The sequence below is a fragment of the Canis lupus genome, chromosome 2 (genome assembly GCF_048164855.1).
Source record: "Canis lupus baileyi chromosome 2, mCanLup2.hap1, whole genome shotgun sequence".
Lineage (NCBI taxonomy): Eukaryota > Metazoa > Chordata > Mammalia > Carnivora > Canidae > Canis > Canis lupus.
The window spans coordinates 2,279,214-2,298,503 of record NC_132839.1 but is presented as its reverse complement, the minus strand read 5'-3'; the positions used below and the strand labels follow the sequence as shown (position 1 = coordinate 2,298,503).

Sequence of the window (19,290 nt, the reverse complement as noted above, 5' to 3'; positions counted from 1 at the left end):
TGGAGGGAGGTCAGATATGGCCACATCAGGTAGGAATCCCAGGTGCCCCATAGAGTGGATTCAGAAAGAATTTTGTTCTGTGGCGTTCACTTCATTTCAGGCCTCAGCCTGGGAGCCATAGCGAATCCAGAAAGAGCACCTGCCTCTGCGCGGGGTCCTAAGCCCTGGAGAGCCGGGGCCAGCAGGACAGGGCCCACGGGCAGCCCGCGTAGCGGGCCCTTCAGGAGCAGTGGGCTGTGGACGCCGAGTGCCCTGACGGTCCCTCACTGGTACCACAGCGGCTAACAGCTTCCGGCTCGAAGTAAACTTGGAAGTAGCTAATCTAATCCTCTTAGATTTTAGAGGTTAAAAACAAGTCCCAGAAAACGCGAAGACTCTCGCCGACTATTTCTGTATGTTTAAACGTCAGCGTGGGACTTGCCAGCACTTCGCTGAGCGGGGAAGGCCCATCGCACTGGCTGTGCGTGCCCTGACCTGGCAGCCGCCCTCCGGGTGCAGCCCAGCCGAGATCCCTCTGAGCTGTGAGGAGCGAAGCCTTGGCAAGTGGGAGTCGGTGGTGGGGCCCGAAGGACCTGAGTCGGGCTACGGATTGCCCTGGAGAAGGAAGGCTCACTTGCCAAGAGTGAATGGTGTTGGCAGTGAGCTTGCATTTCTCTTAATTATGTTAATTAAATCCTAAGAGGAAAAATTTCTAGGAATAATGTGCCTGGAGATGAGAAGAACTTCTTGGCCCCAGATACCAGTCTTTAGAGGCTGCATCTTGCAGCAGTGCTGCTCGGAGCGCTGCGTTGCACACTCTCACTGGACTCATTGGTTGCACACACCAAGAGTCGTGTGGACTCTGCAGCTCGTGTATTTTATGTCACACAATTTCTGCAGGGAACAGAGTATCCTGATTGCATAAGGACGGGGGCGGGGGGGGGCTCGTACGGGAAGACATTGGTGGAAAATCCACTGTGTGCCTTCTTCTGAGTCCGACCCGAAGCCGCAGGAGGTGGCTGGTGGCTTCCCTCTGGAGCTCTCTGACAGCCTGCACTGAGTGTGACCTTCCAGCCCGCAGCAGGGCATCCAGCTGGGAGGGGGCTACGGGCCCACCCCCAGGGGCGCTCGCCGGTCAGCTCCTTCCTCAGGGACCCAGGACAGCTCCAGCACCTTTGTGCGAAGTGGAAAAAGGCCACTCAGGCTCTAGGGCTGAGCCTTGTTTGTGCGTGGATCATGAAGCTCTCGCTCCTTCCCTCTTTCTTCCTTGTTAGTTAAACAAGTAACCCCTCCGGTTGTCGGAGCCAGGTGCCGTCCGTGTCCGCAGCTCCAGCATAAGACCCGGAGGAGACCGCCTCGTGCCGCAGGACAGGCCCCTCGCGTGGCCGGGAGGGCCGCCGGGCGAACGGGAGCAGGCCGGCTGTGCCCCGGGAACACCTGTCCCTTTTCTCAGTCCATGTCCCATGCTGACTGGCAATGGCATCCGCCTGCTGGCCGACACGTGCCCCCTGGGCCCCTGCCTCTTGTCCCCCCGCGTCCCCGGCAGACCAGGGTGTCAGGATAGGTCTCGGGTGTGGTCGCCTGCTGTGCTGACCGGCTCTGCCTGCCTGCGTCCGAGTCCCCCTGGGAGGAAGGCCGGACCCTCACAACACACATGGCTCCATCTGATGACTGATGTTCCCTTGGGGACCGTGCAAGCCGCTAGCTGTACCGCTCTGCACCTCCAACACAGACACACTAGTTTCCCCCACGAAAACAGGCGTAAGAGTTCATAGTCTCATCCTTGGGTTTGGGGGGACAAAATTTGTTCCACAGCTGTTCCGAACTTACTGTTAATTTTTTACATGTTGCTTGTTACTGAGATGTAAATGTTAAATTTAGTGTCTGACTTAACATGATGTTCATTCTTTCCGCAGCACCCGAAATCCTTAGAGGCTGTGCCTACGGACCTGAGGTGGACATGTGGTCCGTGGGAATAATCACCTACATCTTGTAAGTGGAGAAGGCGAGGTCCGTTCGTCCTTCCTGTGCAGTGCCGTTCCTCACGTGGCTGTAGTCCTTGTGAAAAGCGAGATCACCCTTTGACTTCTGTGATTTTCTACGACATACTAAATGTCAGACTTTTCTGAAAATAAGCATTGCTTTTAATTCTCTGATTTTCTTGAAGCCGGACCCTTCATCCAGGGCTCTCTGTGCGTCCTTGTGCAGCGTGTGCCAGGCTCAGGGGGCGCGTGCCCTGCTCGCTGCTAGTGAAGCGGGAGAATGAGGTTCTTGGGGATGGAATCCCACGGACCCGGGAGAGCAAGGGAAGGGACGAAGTTTGCTCAGCAAGGAGCCGCGAGCGAGGGGCCCCCAGGGTGGCCACCGGGGCCCGAGGGCCGGACCTGTGCTGCGGGGCAGCCGGGAGCCCCAGCGTGTCCGCACCGCGCTGCTGCCAGCACTGAGCAAGGCCTGGTGACCACCCCCCCACCGTCAATGGGGACTTCCCTGTAGGACGTCAGGAGCAGCTGTAGAAATGAGACGCCCCTCTGGCGCCTGGGTTGGGAAGGTCTGCTTCCCTCCTGTCTCCTCGTTCTTGGGGTTTTTGCAAGTTGCCTCCGTGCCCCCGCCCCCGGCCTGCTGTCCCTCACTCTGGCTTGCAGCCGCAGTGTCCGTGATGCAGGTTGGCCTTCGGTGCTGTCTCTGCCCCTTAGCCCTGCGACGACCTTGACTTCCATGTCCTGAACTTAGAGGAACCTCTGCTCCGGTAGAAAGAGGATGGGCCACGCCCCTGGTTGTCTGGTGTCCCCACCTCCGGGCCCCTGTCTACTAAGGGGTGATGGACTTGCCTGGAGCACAAGGGATGAAAGCGACGGGGGATTCTGGGAACACGGCCCGAGAGCAGCCCCGGGAGGGAGAGCAGTGAGTCTCGGAGCTGGATTCAGAACGAGTAGGTCTGGGTGCCACTTGGCCGTGGGCGTCTGTAGAGGACCGTGCAGGGCCAGGCCGCCGTCAGCAGCACCGCGTGTCTGTCGTGGCTCCGGAGGCCGCAGTGTGGGGTCAGGAGCTGGGAGGTCCCATCGTGGAGACAGGCCCGCACGGCGAGGGGGAGCGTGAGCGCTCGTGTCTCCCCCTAAGGACGCCAGTCCCACCTGGTGGGAGCACCCCGACCCCTAGGGCCCTCGGGCAGGGGCTTCCCATCCTAGGAGTTGTGGGTCGCACGGTTCAGTCCGTCCACAGAGCTTGGGGGGCTTAACAGTGATCTTAGCGCAGCGTCTAGGTAAGAAGGGCTAGAGGGGCCTCGGGCACCCCGACACCTGAGCGAACTCTGGGGTCAGCCGGGCATGCTCCGCCTTCCGCAGCTGACAGGGGTCGACATGCAGCCCTGGAGGTGGCCACGGGCCGCTGTGCACGTCCAGACGGTTCCAGCGCTGGGTTCCCTGTCCATCCAGACGCCAAGCCTTGAGCAGCCTTCGGAGAGGGAGGCTCTTCCTATGGAAGTGCGGAGCCGGCAGGGAACGTGTCTGCCGTGGTAGGGGCTTGCTTCGTGACCCGAGTCCCGGGCGGCGGCCGTGCGGTGGGGCGGGTGGGGCGGCAGGGCACAGTCGGGGTGTCCCCCCAGACACGGGCTGGCGGGGCAGGCGGGTGCAGGTGGAGGACGCCGAGCACTCCGAGGGGGGCGAGCAGGCCGCTCACGGTCCCTCTGAGGCCTGAGAAATGAACGGGGCTCCCGGCGGCGCCGTCGGGCACGCATCCAACTCTTGACCTCAGCGAAGGTCCTGGTGTCCGGGCCGTGAGTCCAGGCCCATGTTGGCCCCGCCGGGCGTGGAGCCTACCTGGAGAGAGGCGTGTCAGGGTCCCTCCGTGGTGCACCTCAGGTCGTCAACCACCACTGTGGCTTCCGAGTACATGGGAGCTCCCCGTGCGAACGCGTCCCCGGCGTTCGCGCTGCTCTGTGGTCGGCAGTACGCGGTGCTGTCCGCGGGGTGAGGCTCCGGGACGCGTCTGCCGCACTCTCGTGGGAAGCTCCACGTGCCCTGACCTTGCGCCCTGACCTTGTGCCCTGACTGCCTATTCCTGAGGAGAACACTAGGACGAAAACCAGGGCCGCTCTGTTACTTCTCACAGAATTCTGGTCCCTGTACCTTCTACTCCTCAATCCTTTGTACGCCGGACAGAGTGGCCACTGCGAGGCTCGGGTCAGCGTCACATCAGGTAACCTCACTCGGACGCTTCCGCTCCCAGCAGCACAGCTGGCCCCGTGGCTGGGGCCCCGGTGCATTCTCAGCCCAGGCCTGAGGCCCTGCCACCCCCGACAGCCGTGGTCGCCACCGCAGCGCTTCCGTTCCTGCAGGCGTCTTGCACAGTGTGCGCGTGTGCATGTCGCTCTGGCACGTTTCTTCTGCTTGGGCATCTCTGCTGACGTGACGTGGGCTCCTTACTCCTGTCACCAGCACAGACTGACAGGCGCGTCTGAGAGCTGGGAGGGGCAGCTGGGTCTGTGCCTGCTCAGCTGCCACCGTTCCTTCTAGATTTCCAGAAGGGGAAGCACCAGGGTGTCTTGAGCCAGGTGGGGCGGGTGGGCCAGTCTCTCCATGACCGGGCGGGTGACCGGGCGGCGCTGGGCTGTCACGTTCTCACGTGGTGGACGGCGCACGGGGGCCCTGTGCCCGCGGGAGCAGGACCTGGCCGCCACAGGGCGGGGGGAGCTCCACGGTGTTGAGGACACACGGACTGTCCCCACAGGACGTCCCCGAGCAAGGGACACAGAAGCTGCTCGGGTGGGAACCCCCAGGTCAGCGTTGCCCTCAAACAGGGAGGTCCCAGGAAGCGTGTCTGACGCGCATTGTCCCCCGTCGTTTGCACAGAGTGGCACCTGCCGCGGTTGGGGCGCCATCGTAGTGTCCCCAACGTCTCCAAGCCCGTCCCCGCCCGTAAACATGGGAGGTGTGGCGCCCAGGCTGGCCGCTGCGTCCCTCGGGGTCCCCACGCCTGCTGCCACCCCGCAGGAGCCTGACAGGGTCGCTACGGGTGTCGTGCGCCGGCCCGGCGGGGACGTGGCTCCTCTGTCCTGTGTGCCCCTGAAAGGCCCTTCGCTCACAAGACTCTCCCTTCCCGACTGTCCTCTGACGTCCGGGGCGGGGGGGCTCTCCCAGTGGACCCCCTCTGGGGGCGCCTCGGGAGCGGGGCTGTGGCAATGCCCTCTCGCTGCTCCCTGGTCCTCGGCCTTGCCCCGGGCGCCGTCCTGACGTTGGGAGAAGCTCTCCGGACCCTCAGGTCGGTGTGGAGCCTGGCGTTGGTTCCGGAGGGCGCGGTCGTGTGCGGGCAGGGGCAGGGGGCCAGGGCAGGGGGCAGGAGGCAGCGGGCCGGGGCACGGGGGCAGGGGGCCGCACCAGGGCGGCTGCGCCGTGGGCCGAGCGGCCTGGACGTGGGCAAAGGGTGAGTGGGACTTCTGTGGGAGTTTGATGAGATGTGTTCAGGTTCCTAAAGACAGCTTCTCTGTCTTCTGTCCTTCTAGACTCTGTGGATTTGAACCATTTTACGATGAAAGAGGTGATCAGTTCATGTTCAGGAGAATTCTGAATTGCGAATACTACTTTATCTCCCCCTGGTGGGATGAAGTGTCCCTAAATGCCAAGGACCTGGTAAGTGCGACCACGGCAAAGCCCAGTCGAGTCTTCACGTTGATTTTTTACTGATTAAGGGGCAGCAGCGTCCTTTCCCAGTCCGCCCCCCTTGATGATCGTCATCCGTGAGGCCCCGCCTGCGTATGCCCACAGATCCATCTTCCTCGTAGGTCATAGGTCATGCCGAGCAGGCCTGCCGGCTCCTCGCTCCCACTCCCGACCTGCCACGGGTGCCAGCTTCCCGGACGTGGGCGGGGGCCTTGCTTCTGGCTCGGCCTGCCCGGGTCCCCACACTGGGCTGTGCTCGGCATGAAGCAGCTTGGGGGTTCGCACGGCCCATGTCCCCGTGACGGCACCAGCGCCCTGGCCTCAGGCCTCCCAGCCGAGCTCGCCGACGGGTCACTCGTGGGCTTGTCCCTGTTCTCACTGCTTCCCACCTGAGCTAAGGGTGATGCCCGCCAGCACAAAGGAGCCGGCCCGGCTGTAGGGTGAAGGGCAGCCCCAGGTGAGGAGCTGCCCCCCGACGGCCGGCTCACCCTGCACGGGAGCCTGGGGAGGTGTCCTGCTGTGCAGGCCCACAGCGGCCGCGTGTGAGGGTCCAGCCCAGCCCAGCCCGCGCCACCACACGTTTCTGGCCCCATCGAAGCCCCAGGACATGGCTACTCCTGGGACGCTGAGGCCTCCTGCCAGCTCCTCCCTCCAGGTGGCCCCACGCCCCAACATCTCCTGACTCTGTTTACTTCTCCGCCCCCCCCCGCCCCCTGCCCGTGCCCTGTCCTCCCCTGACCCCTGACACCCCGTCCTCCCCTGCCCCCTGAACCCCCCTCCTCCCCTGCTCCCTGCCCCCATCCTCCCCTGACTCCTGCCCCCCTTCCTCCCCCACTCCACTACCATCTCCCTCCCTTCCTCCCCCTTTCTACCCCCTTCTCCTTCCTCCCACCCCCCTCCCCCATCTCTCTCCTCCTGGACCTGCGTGGACCCGAGGCCCCTTTCCCGTACCTCGAGCTGTGACCCAGGGCCTGTTTTCTGGGATGACGAGGGCCTTCTGTAGGTTTGGGGGACGGGGGCCTGGGCAGGCTCAGCAACCACCGCCGGCTTACCCCAGCCGTCCTGTCACTCCTTCCATTTCCATCACTAACAAACGTCAAGCGGCAGGAAGGCGCCCTGGGCGGTGCACCTGCTCCGATCATCGATCACCACAGGGTCAGGGCTCACAGGGGCCTGGCCTTGCTGCTGGCGGCTGGCAGGGGGACGCACCGGGAGGGGCAGGAGGGCTGGGGACGCGGAGCGTGTGTGCCGGGTGCTGTCCTAGGCACTGGGCGCGGCCCGAGGCGGTGGGGACCGCGTCCGGGTGATGGCTGGAGGGCCGTGGCCCCAGTGCCAGGCAGTACCCGCCCCCCACAGCCTGGTGTCCGCGGCAGCAGGGCTCTCTGGCTGCTTCCCGCCCTCGCTTCCCAGGGACAGCCTGCAAGGGACTGCGCGGTTCTGCAGCCCCCGCCACGCCCCTGGCAGGGGATTCACGGGGACTCAGAGTGGAGGTGACACCGAGGGAAGAGGGTGTCCCAGCCCTGCAGGGTGTGCGCAGGCTCGGGCTCCAAGTCAGCCTGCAACCAGGGTCATGACCGGGGGAGCATTTGTGAGGAGGGCCTGCCGGGGCCCAGGCCAGGAGACTCGCTGCTCCCCTGGCGGTTCAGCCTCTGCTCACCCTGGGGGCAACCTCCCCCACGGGCTAGATTCGGTCCTTCGAATGGCACGCCCTAAACCGCTGACGCTTTATAGGCTTGTACGCCAGCACTTGGCCTATTGCTTCAAAACCATCAAGGTACCAGAAGGAATTGTAGCATAGAAGGTGGGATGAGCGTCAAGACATGGTCCTGCCGTTTGCGTGATGAGAGCACCGTGATTCCATCGCCATTGACTTGGCCCCGAGGTCCTGGGTTCTAGGTGGTGCGCGGGGCCGCCGCCACCACTCAGCACCACTCATGCTGGTCCCACTCCACAGCACGTGCGCCGCGCAGGCCACCACCTGCCCCTTGAGCTCCCTTGGGAAGGGCAGCCGGTGGGCCGCAGGCGCTGCACCGTCTCCCCCGCCACCGCCACCTGACCTGTCCTTACCGTGACCCCGAGGCCTTCAAATTGTTTTTTTAAATGTGTATTTAGTGGCACTTCTAGGAAAACAGAATAAAACCTACAAGTTCACCAACTGAGAGGCAAGCCTGGGTCACTGTAAGATTTCCCCTAAGAAATCTATGGTTCTTGATCATTTCAGGTCAGAAAATTAATTGTTTTGGATCCTAAGAAACGGCTGACCACCTTCCAAGCTCTCCAGCACCCATGGGTCACAGGCAAAGCAGCCAACTTTGTGCACATGGATACAGCCCAAAAGAAGCTCCAGGAATTCAATGCCCGGCGCAAACTTAAGGTAAGATACGTTTTGTTTTGCTCTGTTTCTTTTTTAATCTCTTGAACTGTTAAAGATAATTCCACTATTCTTCATCTAATACTATTTATCTCTTATGGAACCAGTGAAAATCCTGCTTTGAAATCCCAACAATACTGGTGTAAAGCACTGACGCTCATGTGATTCTCTCATAAGAATTCATTGTTAATAAAGGGAAATGAGTGATGTTGAGATTTATTCACCAAATATATTGTCCCTGCTTCTCATTTAATTAAGACTGAACTGCTTGATGAACATCGTTCAGGAAACATACTTATTCAGAAAGTTGCCTTCTTTCTGAATATGTGAAAATTGGGAAACTTTGTAAAAAAAAACTATATTTTGTAATATAAATAAATCCCCATACTTGATAAAAATTAAAATACAACTAATGTTTGAACAATGCTGGGGTTACGGGCACCACTGATTCCTCTATAACTTTTGGTCTATAACTTTTGACCCCCTCCAAAATGTAATCCCTGACGACCTACTGTTGACTGGAAGCCATACCGATAGCAATCGATTAACACGTGTTTTGTATGTTATATGTATTATGTGCTGTTTTCTTACAATAATATCCGACATTTTCTTAATGTTTTGGTTATTTCTAGGCTGCACACTTTGTGAGTTTTTTTAAAGTGTTACAAATCTCCAAAAAATTTTTCAGTGTATCTGTTGAAAAAAATCTGCCTGTAGGTAGACCCTTGCAATCAAACCTATGCTGTTCAAGGGTCGGCTATAATTCACATGATGGAGAAAATTATCCAAAATCATATTTTTTTATGGAGTATATATGGAATATCTATTTCATGCCTTTCTCTTACTTAATGGTGTTTAGGACTGACTACATCTTCAGAGGATTTCAGAGAATAGCTGAGGGTCAAAATACTGTTCTGTCTAGCCATCACTTACAGGCTGGTAAAGGCTAAAGAATAAATAAACCTTAAGGGTTGTGTGGTATTTGAAATACCGTGGATTAGGTAAACTTGACTTACCCCTTCTCAAACAAACTTGACTGTGGAACTCTTTTTGTTCCATGAAACAAAGACTTTGGGAAACAAAGTCCAAAATACTTGAAAACAGATAATCCAGGAGCAGACACATCTACCTGAGCTTTCGCTTGTCCAGATAACTAAATACACTAGCTTGAGATCAAAGAGATGTTGCTGTTCATTCTCCGAACAAGTTTCATTAAGTCATCTTGGAATATATTTGGAATCCATAAAATAAATGAAACAAACTCCCTAAATGCAAAGCTGAGATTGAGCTCTGATTCAGGATTTTTTTTTAAAAAAAGATTTTATTTATTCCTGAGAGACACAGGGAGAGAAGCAGAGACATAGGCAGAGGGAGAAGCAGGCTCCCTGCGGGGATCCTGATGTGGGACTCGATCCTGGGACTCCGGGGTCATGCCCTCGGCCCAAGGCAGATGCTCAACCGCCGAGCCCCCCAGGCGTCCCTGATTCAGGATTTTCAAGTACTACCTAACACTTTTGTATTTCCAATCAGGCGGCAGTGAAGGCCGTGGTGGCCTCTTCCCGGCTGGGAAGCGCCAGCAGCAGCCACGGCAGCATCCAGGAGAGCCAGAAGGCCAGCCAGGAGCCATCTCCCACCCAGGATGGCAGTGAAAATGTTAAAGCTATTTCGGAAGGAGAGAAAGTTCAAGGAGGTGGGGCCCACGTGGCAGTCGAGGGGGCAGAGGCTGAGCTGATGAAGGTACAGGCCGCAGGGGACGTTGAAGATGCTGATGGAAATGCTGCCAAGGCCACCAACATGGTGCCCAAAGCACTAGAGGATGAGATGAAGGTGGCTGACGCAGAAATAGAGGAGGGCTTAGTGGAGGAGAAGCTGAAGAGCGTGGAGGGAGCAGCGGCCCCCAAAGAAGGGCAAGAAAACCCAGCTCTGGGATTTGGAGCTCCGCAGAATGATGTGATCCTGCCAGAGTACTGATGTGGCTTCTTTCCGATCTGGAAGCCAAATTCTGGCACTTTATGCATTTTGTCCTTCAGCAAGGAAGGTGTGGAAGCATGAGAAGCACTATAGTGATTCTGTTTTTTGAGGTGCAGAAAAAAAATACATTATCTATCAGTTGGTAATCCTAATTTCATGCATGTGATTGCTTTATGAAAAAATAGTGTCTTGTATGGTATGTAATGGATACCTCATGCCGAGGAGTTAAATTTGAAATTGCAAGTAAGTGCAATGTAACTTTTAAATACATACATGTTCAGGGACCAGTAGCACAGATTGAAGTAACTAGTAACAAATTGTTTTTGCTTTGAAAACCTAGTCATCATACATCCTTTGGATTTCTTAAGGCAGTGATTCCTTTGCACTCTGGCTCAGCTAATGTTGAGTAGGCTGGAAGACATGTTCGCAGGCATTCGCAACACCGTACTTGTCCATGTGCTCACACTGTCCGATGTGCCCAAACTGTTTACAAGGACATGGTCACAGGCTATAGTTTTATGATACATACAAAAAAAAAAAAAAATCCCACATATAATGGTAAGATGTTGAAGCATACTTAAAGGCCATGAAACAAAATGCCCTTAAAGCTTGTCTGGCTAATGCTTCCTTATTTTGTCCTTATTTATACACACAATATTACTAATAACCAAAAATGTTCTACACAAAATCCTGCCATCTTACAGTCCCAGAGAAAGTATTTTACCAACTTCTGCTGAGGGAGGTACTCCTTCCTTCCCCGCTAATACAGTTTCTTTCTCACCGACAACACTTAAGGTAGGCTAACACAGTCAAGGGAAGAAAAGGACCTAAGGCCTGGTCTTACACTAACAAAGGTTGACTGCCTCTCATTTTCAGATAAAATTGGATTTCTTTATAAGTTTGTACAACTTTAAAGACCGTGACATTTTTGTGGATAAACTCTACAGTTAGCCAAGTTTCAAATATTTAGAAAAATCTACCCCACACGCTGGTGCCAAAATGTCTGAGTGAGAATAATATTCCATATAAGATCATTCATTATTGGCTTTACTAGATTAAGGAAACTTTTGTTTATGAAAGCCCTTTTTTCCTTCAATTGATGGTTATCTCGATCTATTGCTTATGAACTAAAGATATTTCTGAAAATCTGGTATATCTTTTTTTCATACTTGGAATAGAAGTGCCCAAACTTTTCAATGTAGTCTTTAGCTTCCATGCCAAGAAATTTAGGACAGTGCAACGTTTTATTTACCTTAAAAAAAGAAAAGAAAAGAAAGCACTGATTTCAAATCAGACTCATGAGAAGCTGTAACATTAGAACTAATACTTCACTATAATTTTTTTCAAAGTATTTTTCTTTGGTTTTCATATGAACACCTTTTCTTTATAGAAATCACACTTAAATTCCAAGTACGTCATATTTATTTCTAGTTTGAGTTGAACATTTTTATCAAATTATGTATCACATTTTAGGTTTCCTCAGTTTTAAAAGACTATTCTCAAAGACCAAAAGGATGGACAGTAAAAATGACTGTCACATACAAATCCTCATCAAAAAAAGATCTTAAATTCTTTTAGCTCTTCCTCAAAACTATGAAATTGGAAAACGACATTAAACCTCCAGTTCCTGAGGGCTACTGGACCTTGGGAGACAGTCTACTTTCCAAGCACAAATCTTCCTCTACTACGATTCCAGAGAAGAAAACAAGGTAGGACTTCTCCTTGTCCGTAGTTTAGAGGCCTGAGGAGTCAGTCACCGATGTGGACAGAGGAAACCGCCCTGAAGGGCACATCACCTGGCTCAGAAGAAAATTTTTTGTTTTGACTTCTTTTGATGAGCTAGTAGAGAGTACTTACCTCTTCTCCCTTTCTTTCCTTCCCTCTTTATCCTCTCTCAGAATTTCCATGTTAGGATTTGTAAAGGGCTCGCTATTTTTAACCTTTAGGATTGCCTTTTTCACTAAAGCATTAACATTTCCATGTGAGAAGGTCAGTTGCCTGGTGTACTTTTCCTAATGAGACTCAACAGGCATACAGGGCAAGTGCCCCACGTATTGGAAAAGGAAAGAAGAGGGGGAAGTGGGTCTGACTAGAAGTGCTATTAGCTGGCAGATGAGGGTGCGCTGCCCCTCAGGGCACCCCCCATGCCCCGCACACCCCTCCCCATTCCCAGGGCAGACGGCGGCCAGCCTGTCCTGCCTTCACTGGGGCCTGACCTGCGCGGCTGGACGCCCTGTAGCAGAAGATGCAATAGCAGCCCTGCCAGTGCCGGGGCCAACATGTGGTTAGGAATGTACCCACTTAAATGAGTGCACATGCCTCTCCCTCGGTGGTAGTTGAGCGACGGAGGGTAACCTCCTCTCTCTGTGTTTTTACCCTGTAAATTGTACTTTCTAAAACTCAATGAGACTTTTAAATTTTAACTTGTATGTTAAAGAGTAAGTCCTGATAATGCCTAAATAGTGACCAACTTTGTCATTTCGATGGAAAACAAGTCTGACTTTCACAAAAATTGGGTCATTTCAGCCAAGTGATTCAATCTACGATTTCACAGAAATACAGCCTTAGTTAGGATCATTAGGTTAACATTTTTGAAAGAAGAGCAAACATTTATCTTGCTTCTTAAAATGAGATGTTACCTATCTCTGAGATTATTTAGCTAAATAATGGTAGCCTATTGCAGATAGAGCCTTAATTTGACAAACTGTTGTATAATGTTACCTTTAAATAAGACAATATAGTCACAGAGCAAAAAACATTAAGGATATTTCAACACAGAACAATAAATTATGTTTTGCATTTTAGAGCTGACAGTTGTTACATTATTGATTTTTGTTTTTCAGATAAGTTCAGATACAAAGCATAAACTAGACTATTTTACCATGAAGATAGACAATCTTTAATTATTTCACCATTTTAAAAAGTCTAATTGGAATCCCAGTGCTTTTTTTTTTCAGAATATAAGTGCTCATTTGTCCCACAAATACATAAATAAGGTAGAAATTAGAATAATACGATTGTAGAAGTTATCGTCTAGAACAAATGCTGTTGTTCCAATGTATAATCAGTATGAAAACTTAATGAGATATTTTGAATTTTTTATTTTTATATCAAGTTCTCAAAATCAGGAGTACATGTTACACCTTCAGTACATCAAGTGCTCAATGGCCACATGTGACTAGTTGCTAATGTATTGGAACAAAACTAAGTCCTTCTAAAGCAAAATGGCACATGGATTTCTGTGCTTGGATTTGAGCTGCCTCAGTTTCCCACATGGATGAGCTGGTAGGAGGCCAAAAAGAAAATATTTCCGAAGTGTCATAGACTGAAATAAGTTAAAACTCTTGGCCATATCTGCTTAATCATGTGCTTCAAAGGGATGTTTCCCAACATGACTTAGAGAACAATGCTTTCCTGTGCATTGCAAACTTGTCTGTTGGCTGCAGTCCCTTGATTCCCTCGTTGGGCCCTGGAGTCTCCGGAGTACTCCCAAAAGTCAATAGTATTCTTGTGTATGAAAATTTACTGTGTGCAGACGGTGGGCCCCCATTCTTCAGGAGGGACTGCACATAAAATGTTAATGGGATTTTGTAGGGTTGGACTAATCTGGGCATCATTTTCTTACAGGCTTTCTTTCTACAAATCTACTGAAACGTACTAAATTTGCATGATGAAGATTATATGATGAGGAGAGGATATTCTCAGTAACACCCGAAATGGGGATGACCACTGGCTGGCATTTTTTAGGTTTCCTTAGAACGATTTAATCAACACTGCCATTATACATGGATTCAAAAGACTTAGAATTTTCTTACATACTGCTACTTTAGAATAATCCTCAAGGTTCTATAGCCATTTTTAGTGGCAAACTTGAAAAAGAAAGGAATAGTTTGCCTTTTACTGTGACCTCAATTACATAGTATTTTAAACATTTTGTAATTTAGAATGTCTAGCAACCCCTATTTCCAGTTTCATATGCAAGGTAACTGCTGGTGGGCTGCCTACAGACCGAAGATTTAGAGAGAGCCATTTTGTTTCATAATTCAGTTTTTATTTCACAGAAGCATCTGGTTGCATTTCAAAATGGAAAAAAAGAACTAAAGCCAGAAAAGGCAAAGAATAAAATTAGTAAACCATTTATTCAGTTTTAGGATTGTTCTTGCAAAGCAAATGAAAAAAGAAAAGTCAACGAAGTGAATCAGCATTCGATTTTTCTGGATGAAGGTTGACTCCACATAAAATTGAAATAAATATACTGAGCAGAGTCATTTACATAACTACAACGCCATTATGTAATTTGCTTGTCATTGCGGAGTATTCAGTCTGGTTATGCAGGCCTGCTTTAGGTGGTGCAAAGTTTCCAGACATTTGCCTACATAATAGGGTTTGTAATATCCTTGCAATTACTGTCTATTAGGTCATATTCCAATTTCCTTAATGTTCATCATGGATATGTTCCTGATTAGGGTCGTAAATTGGAGCATTTACTGGTTACATACTGCCTATCGACCAGATTCTGTGTATGTCATCCATGTTTTTTAAAACATTTATGTGCATGTAAACACAATGTTGGTGTAATGATATTCATAACCATGTGATAAGCAGAAATGTACCCAATAATTTTCTATGTTTTTTTCAAAGTCCTTTTCTTCCCCTGGCACAACTCAGGGTGAGTTTCTGGCTCCTTGACGAATATGAGAGAAAAAAAAAAAGCCACTGGAGAGAGATCAGCTACCCACCATGGTTACCAAGTTGAGCATTTCCTCTTTCTACATTCCGATCTACTACGGGCCAGTTTTTGTCATTATTCATCCTTTCCGCTATCACCTGAGATCAGATAATACAGTCTCAGCGCACAGAGCCCAACCATTTATACACTTCTCTCGGAGAGCAATAACAAACTTGACTAATTCACGTTGGCTTGTTTAAAATTCCCATTTTCATAAAAGCTTGTGAAATACTCCAAAGGATTTGATTGCATGATTTTAACTTCCTTCAAGCCTCAGTCATTTCCCCTGTCATCTGGCCCAGACGTCCACCTAGAGCTAGATGGAAGCCTTGAATGAGAGCGGCCCATCGGACTCCTTTGCGGGAATCAGACTTCGCTCGCAAGACTCCAGGTGTCTGACCTGGTTGAGCTTAGATGAGCCAAATGGAAAGAAGCCCCTTCCCCTGCTGACTGAAAGTGATGCTGTGTGAATGCTGGGATTCCTGCTATTATTCAGCGATGAGAAAATGGGACTCCACCCGTCACTCTTTCCTGTGTCTTGGTTTGCTACTGCTTGGCCCAGATCAAGGTTTTGTTCCATCCTTCTGCCGTCAGGCTGCCCTCTAGCTTGAGATCCTCTAGAACCCTGGAAGGAGCATCCTGGACTTGTTGGAGGACTGTGGGGCCTGTGGTGGCCCAGAATCTAGTTTGAAACTCTAAACAGCAATGCTAAGACTGTAAAATCATGCTTATTCTTAATAGTAGTTTTCAGCATATTTTGACGATTGACCTGGAAAACCCATGGATATGAAATAGTTTGTATCTGTGTGATCCTTGCTATGACTCATTGTTAAAAATGACAGATATTTAATCTTCAGCCCGTTAAAAATAATACTATTTCTTTTCCACTTAAAAGATTATTTGGGGCACTCAGATATAATAGGCTTCACATTAGAGTTTTTGAAAGCTGCCCCCCCCCCCCCAGTGGTCTCACTCTGACCATCAGTTGTGGATAAAAATTGACTAGGTTGGTCCTTTCTTTGTCCTTTCCTTGAACCATGCATGGTTGTTCATCTGGTCTGTAAAAGATAAAAGTATGACTATAAATTGGAAACTCCCTGCCTCCTGTTAACCTGACCTATTTTATCAGCTATCATGCCGCGACTCATGGCAGCATAGAGTACAAGTAGCGTATTCATGGGTTCAGATTTTGTTTACATTTTTATCGTCAAGGTTACTGCTTAGGTTAGAAGTTCTGAACAAGGTGTTTCTCTTAGCACACCCTTGGTCTCAGTATTATGCTCACGGTCCTCCCGAAGCCAAGAAAATTATCATGTCCATTAATTAAGTCGTTGGGCCCGAACAATCAGTGTCCTAGTGCATTCCATAGCTGATGGACGTTGCTGTGTTTCCCTTGAAATCTTAAAATGTCTTGTGAGTTCACTGAATTCCTCATGCCCGGTGAGCTAAGGGTGTCTGGCGAAAGGTATTATTGCTAGTACATGAGTTAGAAGCTGTTTATATTTTCTTAATTATCTCTGGTGGTTATGATATGCCTATAAAACGTCTGTGTGCATTTTTTAAAAAGTAATTTCCACATCATCACCCAAGGAAATAAATTTCAATCTCCAAAGAACCATTTTCAGGAATCAGGCCGACTGGGGTCCCCGACCAGGTCAGCAGGGGCCTGCTTTTCTAAATAAAGTTTTTATGAGAACACGACCAGGCTCAGTTATTTGCCTGCTGTCCGGTCGCCTTTGCAGCTGCTCCGACAGACCGGAGACGTTTCAACCGAGACCAAAGCAGGCGGCCCAGCGGGGCCTGGACGACGCGGCGCTGCAGGCAACGGCGAGGCTGGAGCCCGTCCCGTGGCGTCGGGTGCAGCCGCCTCGCTCCGCGGGGCCGCGGGCCTCGGGCTCTCGCTCCGGAGGAAGCCGAGGGGGAGGCGGCGCTGCTGCCGGGCGGCTCCCAGGGCCGAGAGAGATGTGCGGGACGAATGGAGCTGGTTGGGGCGGGGGAGGCATCCGGGGCCGCTTAGAGACCGCAGCCCCCCCTGTCTGAAGTCCGTACCCGGAGCTCCGCCGCCGGCGCCGCTCACCTTCCAAGTCCAGCTTCAGCGGCCTCAGCCCCTCGGACGCTCCCAGGCGCCTCCCGGCGGCGGACTCGTTCTGAAGCCCCGCGGCGCGCGCCCGACGGCAGCAGGTGCCCCGGGGCGGCCAGACGCTGTCGCGGGGCTCGCGGGGCTCGCGGGCGTCGGGGCGCAGGGGCGGACGTGGGCCGGCGCCAGGTACCCGCGGCCTCCTGCCCGCTGTTCCGCCGGGAGCGTGACGGGCGCGTGGAGCGCGTGGGGCGCGGACACGGGGGGCGGCGGCTGGTCCCCTGGAGCCTCCAGTCCGCCGGGGCCGGCGCGGGAACCCCTGAGGCGACGCGGCGGAGCAGGCGCGGCCGCGGGGAGGGGCGGGGCCGAGCGGCGGGGCGAGGGCGCTGCGGGCGGTCTGGGTCCCGCCGGCGCCCGCGGGCCTCCCCGCGCGCCCTTCCCCCGGGGGCCGGGGCTCCCTCCGCGGGCTCCCGGGTGCGCCCCGGGCGGAGGCCCCAGACAGGCAGACGCCCGGCAAGTCGCCCGCGTTCGCGCCTCGTCCCCACGGGGAGCGGCCCCCGCGGCCGGGAGGAGCCGCCGAGTCTCGGGCCTCCCGCGCGCCCGACCCCGCCCGGAGGCCGCCGCAGCACCGCCCGCCAGTCCCGCGGCGCGCCCGACGGCCCCGCGGAGGCCGCTGCCCTGCCCTGCCCGCCCCCGCCCCGGCCCCGCGGCCGCCGCTGCCCTGCCCGCCCCCCCGCCCCGCCCCGCCCCGGGCCCGCGGCCGCCACAGGGACGCCCGGGGCCGGGCCGCAGCAGCGACGGCGCGGACCGGCCCCCGCGGGAGGGAACAGCGCGCGCTGCCGGCTCCGCAGGCTCCGGGACCAGGGGCCGCGCCTCAGGGCGACCGCGGCGGGGGCCGCGGGAGGGGCGCGACGGGCGAGCGGAGGCGGCGCTGCCGACGCCTGAGGCGAGTCCTCGCGGGGTCCGGGGCACCTCCCGACGCGGGGGACCCGGGGAAGGACCCGCGGCGCGTGGCGGGCAAGGCGGGCAATGCGCTCCTCGGGGGCGCGGCCCTGTCACTCGGGCGCGCTGCGGGCCGGGGCCCCTGTCCTGCTCCGGGGACGCGACGGCCGCCCCCGCCCCGGTGAGTACGGTGGCCGCGGCCCTCCGGCGGGAGGCGGCCCTCACGGGGGGTGGGGGCGGCCCTCGGGCCCGGCGCGGCCCTCAGGCGGGAGGCGGCCCTGGGGGATGGGGGGAGCGGCCCTCGGGCCCCGCGCGGCCCTCAGGCGGGAAGCGGCCCTGGGGGTTGGGGGGGGAGCGGCCCTCGGGCCCGGCGCGGCCCTCAGGCGGGAGGCGGCCCTGGGGGGTGGGGGGAGCGGCCCTCGGGCCCCGCGCGGCCCTCAGGCGGGAAGCGGCCCTGGGGGTTGGGGGGGGAGCGGCCCTCGGGCCCGGCGCGGCCCTCAGGCGGGAGGCGGCCCTGGGGGGTGGGGGGAGCGGCCCTCGGGCCCCGCGCGGCCCTCAGGCGGGAAGCGGCCCTGGGCGGGGGGGGGGGGAGCGGCCCTCGGGCCCGGCGCGGCCCTCAGGCGGGAGGCGGCCCTGGGGGGTGGGGGGAGCGGCCCTCGGGCCCGGCGCGGCCCTCAGGCTGGGAGCGGCCCTCGGCCCCGGCGCGGCCCTCAGGCAGGAGGCGGCCCTCAGGCGGGAAGCGGCCCTGGAGGGGGGGAGCGGCCCTCGGGCCCGGCGCGGCCCTCAGGCTGGGAGCGGCCCTCACGGGGTGGGGGGCGCGGCCGTCAGTCAGAGCCCGACGTGTGGACGGCGGGACGCTCCTCGCCCGCCCGCGCCCCGCCCGCGCCCCGCCCGCGCCCCGCCCGCGCCCGGCCCGCGTCCCCGAGCCCCCGCCCTTGGGCCCCGGCGTGGGAGGAGCGGCGTCAGGGCGTCAGGGCGCCCGAGGGCCGCGGCGCAGGCAGGCCCCGGTGCGCAGCCCCCGCGTGAGGGCCGCCGCCTTCTCACCGGGAGACGAAGAACCGGCCCGGGGCTCAGGGCGGGGCGACGGGGGGTGGAGCCGGCTGCCCCCCGCCCCGTCTCCGCCTCTGTCGGCGTCTCTCGTGAATAAGTAAAATCTTTTAAGAAAAACAAAACTGTGGAAGCTCTGGCCCCCTGTCGCTGAGCCGGCGACTCGGATTCCCCGGCCCCTGAGGTGGCGGCCGCCGCGGCCTCAGGTTCAGGGACGGGAGGCCCCGCGGGGCAGGGCGGGCGCGCGGCGGGAGGAGGGGAGGCCGGGCCGGGCCGGGCCGCGCAGCTCGTCAGGGGCCGCGGTGCGCGGCGGAGGAGACGGGGCCGGTGAGCCTCCAGCCACTGACCTTTCTTTTCCCGTTTGTTTCGGGAGGCCGCGGTCCGCGGCGACGGCCACGGTGCCCTGGTGTCGCCGACAAGGGCCCAGGCGTCCCCGGCCGTCCCGGCATCTCAGCACGGACACCCCGCTCGTGCTCGTGCTCGCGCTCGGGGGGCTCCGGGCGGACACCCCGCCTCCAGA

The 19,290-nt window shown here is 55.5% G+C and overlaps 1 protein-coding gene across 5 annotated transcripts in view; it reads left to right on the top strand.

The window, feature by feature from the left end:
- Window positions 1-16,402, top strand: part of CAMK4 (calcium/calmodulin dependent protein kinase IV) — a 214,252-nt gene extending 197,850 nt beyond the window's left edge. For 3 of the 5 annotated variants that reach the window (XM_072787984.1, XM_072787969.1, XM_072787993.1), the window contains 4 exons: window positions 1,896-1,971; window positions 5,477-5,603; window positions 7,855-8,007; window positions 9,535-16,402. In XM_072787984.1, the coding sequence (XP_072644085.1) occupies window positions 1,896-1,971; window positions 5,477-5,603; window positions 7,855-8,007; window positions 9,535-9,975 (797 nt within the window). In that variant the 3' untranslated portion in view covers window positions 9,976-16,402. The remainder of the gene's footprint in view (window positions 1-1,895; window positions 1,972-5,476; window positions 5,604-7,854; window positions 8,008-9,534) is intronic. The other 2 variants (XR_012012479.1, XR_012012475.1) reach the window with 2 other exon arrangements.
- The last annotated feature ends 2,888 nt before the right edge of the window (window positions 16,403-19,290 follow it).